At 41.0% G+C, this 5,724-nt stretch overlaps 1 protein-coding gene across 2 annotated transcripts in view; it reads right to left on the bottom strand.

Moving 5' to 3' along the window:
• Nucleotides 1–5,724, bottom strand: part of KIAA1715 (KIAA1715 ortholog) — a 66,501-nt gene that overhangs the window by 51,329 nt on the left and 9,448 nt on the right. For both annotated transcript variants that reach the window (XM_006760593.2, XM_006760594.2), the window contains exon 4: nucleotides 870–928. In XM_006760593.2, the coding sequence (XP_006760656.1) occupies nucleotides 870–928 (59 nt within the window). The remainder of the gene's footprint in view (nucleotides 1–869; nucleotides 929–5,724) is intronic.

Here is a 5,724-nt window from a genome sequence, read left to right as displayed (position 1 = left end):
GGCCTCAGGACCCCGGGATCAGCGGAGCCAGAGCCGAGAGGTGTCCCGGCCGGGGATCAGCAGAGGGGAGAGGCCTCCCAGCCCGGGATCAGCGCGACAGGGGGCAGCGACCAAACCCCTTATCGCCCTGCGGCTCTGTGTGTGACAGGGTGTGGTGCCCCAACCCCCTGATCGGCCTTGCTCTGTGTGTGACAGGGGGGAGCTCCCCAACCCCCTGATGGGCCCTGCTCTGTGACCGGGATCAGCGGAGCCGAGAGGCATCCCGGCCCTGGGATCAGCAGAGCTGCGAAGCCTCAGGACCCCGGGACAATCGGAGCCGCCAGGCCTCCAGGCCCTGGGATCGACGGCTCCCGGCCCCGGGATCAGCAGAGCCGCAAAGCCCCATGGCCTGGAATCAGCGGAGCCGAGCAGGGTGCTGCACCTAGAGATTGGGCCTGCCCTCTGCCACCTGGGAGCAGGCCTAAGCCAGCAGGTCGTTATCTCCCGAGGGGTCCCAGACTGCAAGAGGGCACAGCCCGGGCTGAGGGACCTCCTCTCCCCACTGAGTGCACAAATTTTTGTGCACCGGGCCTCTAGTAATAACATAAGATTTATATAAAGATTAATTTAACAACAACAATTTCTCTTGACTTAGATGAATTATTTTGTTTTGTGTAAACAAAAATTCTAAATGAATAAGACAGAAATAACACAAATGAAAAGTAGAATCATCTTGATCATTCATAACCTTATGCTTCACAGTAAACAACTCTTCAATATTTACCATGTTTGTCATTTCCATATAACATTGCATAACCTGCCAGTTAATTACAAACCAATGCACTATGAGTTTTCTAATGCATTTATACAAACTTAGAAATTTAACTTACTATTTCTTTCTGTTCTCTTGGAAAAGAAGAAGATAAGCACTGTTCTTATGCTCCAGATGCTACAGAGGTGGCAAAATTCAAAAACAAAAATCATCATTAGAATAAGTAAATTAGAAGCCATGTAAAATTAAAACAAATACACATTTCGCATTAGAGTTAGGTTCACTGTTTCCTTTTATATGTTGAAAATCAAAAAGTGCTCCTTTCTTTCAGAGACATCAGAAGTCTACCTGTGCTTTCAAAAGAGTTCTCAATCTAAAATCCAGGGGCCTTCTGAGGCTCTTCTGAATTGCAAAATTGCCTTTGTTTAAATAAACGCATTTCTCTGGAGAGATCACTGCTTTCATCGTTCTCAAAGAGGTCTATGAACTCCACAAAAGATTAGGAACAAAATTTAGAATCCCTTTGTACTAAGAATCAACTCTTAAGACAGTGGTTCTCAACCTTGGCTGCACATTAGAATCACCTGGGATTGCGCTCACAAAATAGTCATAAGTGTGCTCTATTTCCTGGTATTCACATCTTTGTGTAGTCCTCTCTCATTAATGTTGATCTGTGTGACCAATAGCAGATGGCAGGAGGGATAGTATGTCACAACAGGATTATGTTATAAAAGATTACAGCTTGCATCTTGGACCTCCTTTTCCACTCACTATCTTTCTCTCTCTTGCATTACTCGTTCTGAGAGAAGCCAGCTGCTATGACATGAGGACATTCAGGGAACTCTATAGAAATGCCCTTGTGGCCGAAACCGGTTTGGATCAGTGGATAGAGCGTCGGCCTGCGGACTGAAAGGTCCCAGGTTCGATTCCAGTCAGGGGCATGTACCTTGGTTGTGGGCACATCCCCAGTGGGGAGTGTGCAGGAGGCAGCTGGTCAATGTTTCTCTCTCATCGATGTTTCGTACTCTCTCTCTCTCTCTCCTTTCCTCTCTGTAAAAACTCAATAAAATATATTTTAAAAAAAAAAAAGAAATGCCCTTGTGGCAAGGGACAGAGATCTCTGGCAAACAGCCAGTGAGGAGCTGAAGCCTGCCAACAACTACATGTGTGAGCTTAGAAGTAAATTCTCCAGTCTTAGTTAAGCCTTGAGATGATTATAGCCCCCGCCAACAGCTTAAATGAAATTTGTATACTCTGTATATGAATAAAAGACCTGAGCCAGAACCACCCAACTAAGCTGCTCTCACATTCCTGCCCCTCAAGAACTATAAAAGATAATAAACATTTGTTGATTTAAGCTACTAAATTCTGGGGCAATTTGTTAGACAGGAACAGATAACTAATACTTGCTTTTTATATTGTTATTTATTTTTATGATCTGAAAACACCAAATAACCACACCAGATTCCCACATGGTACTTGAACAGCTACATCAGCACTAAAAAACCCTTGAATATTGTCCTTATCAAGGAAAGGAAGATGAGAGAAGAGGTTAAACATAAGGCTCATAACCCTCACGGATCCCACAGCAGTAAAAAAAAATCCCATGATATTTCTCTACTTCAAACAAATTGAAATAGTAGCAAGCTGAGAGATGAATTAGAAAAAAAGTACAGGGAACAAAAACAGAAAACATGAGAGAAAAAATCACAGAGATAGTGCCTGCAATTCTACAGTAAATCAGTAAATTTTCTTAAATGAGTAGATACTTTTTAAAAAACATAAGTAATTTTTGCCCTGGCCAGTGTGGCTCAGTGATTGAGCATCGTCCAATGCACAAAAAAATGGCTGATTCGATTCCCAGTCAGGGCACATGCCCAGGTTGTTGGTTTGATAGCTGGTCAGGGTGCATGCAACCGATTAATGTTCCTCTCTCACATAGATGTTTCTTTCTCCCTCTTTCTCTTTCTCTCTCCACCTTCCTCTCTCCCTAAAATTAGTAAGAACATATTTTTTTTAAAAAACCAAACATGTAATTTTCAAAGTGTATAAACTACAAGAATTGAAATAGACTCCCTTACTTCAAAATAAAACTCATTAATCCACCATCATGGACAATAAATTCTCCTTTTGGTTTTGATCAGAACTACTGTAGGAGAAAATGAGCTATCAAATTTCCATGTGTCAAGTCTTCAAGACTTGAAAGTGCATGTAAGTTATTCTTTAAGGCTAAATTAAATTCATAGCATTTTAAAAATAAAATTTTGAAAAAGAATTAAAGTACATCAGGAATCTGTTTTAGTTATCTCAAGAAAGGTTTTTCTCTCCAAATTAAACATAATTTATGAAAATGTGGCAACATATTTTCTGAAGACATTAAAGATACCATTACTGACTCCTACTTTGAGAAACGTGACATAATCAACATTTCCCCTTCCTCTTCTGGAAATAATCCAAAAAGCAAAATCAAAAATTCCTTTTCTGGTAAAACTAAAATATAGCTAAAATCCAACCCTCAAAATATGTGTTAGGGCTCCCAAAAGCAATGGAAATCATGCAGGGACTCAAAAGAGTGGAAGCAGAAAAGAAAAATGGCTTATCTCACAAAGAGGTAGCAAGAGAAACTTCTCAAAGTGTAATAAAGCCTTGTTTATCACAATGAAAATAAGACATACATGCTATAGGCAGAAACTGCTTAGTTTGGTCCCATCAATGACACAGAGAAGTCAGAGCTTAAAGAGAAATCATTCATTCATTCTGCCAAACTTAAGCGCTCTCTTTCCAACAACCACATAAGCCCTATTCATTTTATTGAAATGTTTTTAGGTGAGATTTAAATACTACATAAAACTAAAAATGAAAAGATATATAGGTCTCAATATTTATAACTATGTTGACTATTTTGTCTGTTTATTTAACTATCAAAGGTTTTAGCAAGACTAATCTTCATATTCAGACAGGAGAAGAATGATTTATTTTGATATAAGGCAGGCATCAAGCTTTATATTTAATTTTTATCTATTTTTCGGTATAACTCAACACCATTTCCCCCTCAATGATCTGAAACGTCATCTCTATCATATATTAAACCATACATAAAAATCATTTGGGGATTTATTTCTGGAGTCTGTGTCTCTTTCATTGGTCTCTGTCTCTATTTATACGCTGTACCAAACTTTTAATTAACAAAGTTTTATATTAAATTTGATGCCTCATAGGCCTCTGCTTCTCATTCTTCTCCTTTTTTAGAATTTCCAAGACGGTTTTTAGGTGCCTATTTTTCCATTAAAAATTATAGAAGGGTATCATGAATTTTAAAGCACTGTTATTTTTATTATAATAACACATTTTTTAGATTAATCCAGGGAAAACTGATCTCATTACAATATTGAGTCTTCAAATCAAAGAATAGGATGTGTCTCTTAATTATGTCTCAGTACATAATTCTTTAAGTATAAAATCTATCAAGTGAATATCTATCAATATTCAAATATTATCAATATTGCAAAGGGAATACTTGCAAAATGATTTTCTTACCTACCAAAGTAAATACAGTTGACTTTTGACAACACAGATTTGAACTATGTGGGTCCACTTATATGTGGAATTTTTTTCAATAAATATTATTTTCTCTTCCTTATTATTTTCTTTCTTTTTCTTAAAATATGTTTTATTGATTTTTTACAGAGAGGAAGGGAGAGAGAGAGTTAGAAACATCGATGAGAGAGAAACATCGATCAGCTGCCTCCTGCACGCCCCCCACAGGGGATGTGCCCGCAACCCAGGTACATGCCCCTGACCGGAATCGAACCTGGGACCTTTAAGTCCAAAGGCCGACGCTCCATCTACTGAGCCAAACCGGTTTCGGCCCTTATTATTTTCTTAATAACATTTTCTTTTCTCTGGCTCACTTTAAGAATACAGTATAATACACATAACACACAAAATATGTATTAATCAACTATTTATGTTATCATTAAGGCTTCCTGGCTATAGTAGGCTATTAATAGTTAAAACTTTTGGGGGGGTCAAAAGCTGTATGTGGATGGATTTCTAGCTGCATCAGTGGGGGGAGGGGGGAGGGTCATTGCCCCTATCTCCGCCTGGTTCAAGAGTCAATTGTCAAAACACCGGCGATTGCTGCCTCGCACAACGACTTCAAAAATACAACTAAAAGACGGAACGGACACCATCCAGAACCACAGGAAGGCTGACTGAGTGGAAATTCTACAACTAGAAGGAAAGAGAAAAGCATACCAAGACTCAGAGGAGGTACGGTGCAGAAGTAAAATACAAAGGTGCGGCGTGCATGCGGAGCGGGCTGGCAGCTAAGGTCACAATTGTCTTTTTCAATTGGGAAGGAGAGTCTCTGGGAACCCAGACTCATATGGGACAAATGGGACTGTCTGGCATCTGTAGGAACTCGAGGACAGCTTTCTCTCGGAGCACACACAGCCGTTGCTGGGGCCTCTGAGGACAGGACTGAGAGAAGCCATACTGCTCACTCCAACCGCCCAGTTGATCCCCTGGGGCTCTGCCCTGCCCAAGTAGTGCTAGGAGGCTTTTGCATATGAAAGGCCCGGCCCTTTGTAATCTGAAAACTACTTAACAAACTGCAGCTGCCCAAGGCCCCAGAGCAACTTGCATTGCTTTACAGCTGGCTTCTGCAGGGTAGCCTCAAGCAGAGGCTAGATTAGCACCTCCTAGGAACCCAGAGCCAGTGTACCCAGTGGTCAGAGTGGGACCATCCAATTATAACTCCTCAGATCCATAAGGGAAACACTCAGGGGGCAGACTCGGTGAGCACCAAAGCCCCACTGAAGTCCTGCTCTATAGGGGTGTCTCCAGCACAGCAGCTCCCCCACTATAGTCACAGCTGGTCCCCACAGCCAATTCCTCCCAGTGACACCAATAGCAATCAAGTCTCAACTATAAGACTGTGCCCATAGCACACAAAGGGGTGCACCTAGCGC

The sequence above is a fragment of the Myotis davidii genome, unplaced genomic scaffold (genome assembly GCF_000327345.1).
Source record: "Myotis davidii unplaced genomic scaffold, ASM32734v1 scaffold370, whole genome shotgun sequence".
In the NCBI taxonomy this organism is placed as follows: domain Eukaryota; kingdom Metazoa; phylum Chordata; class Mammalia; order Chiroptera; family Vespertilionidae; genus Myotis; species Myotis davidii.
Note: the sequence above shows the minus strand (reverse complement) of the source record. Positions and strands in the feature narration are given on the sequence as shown.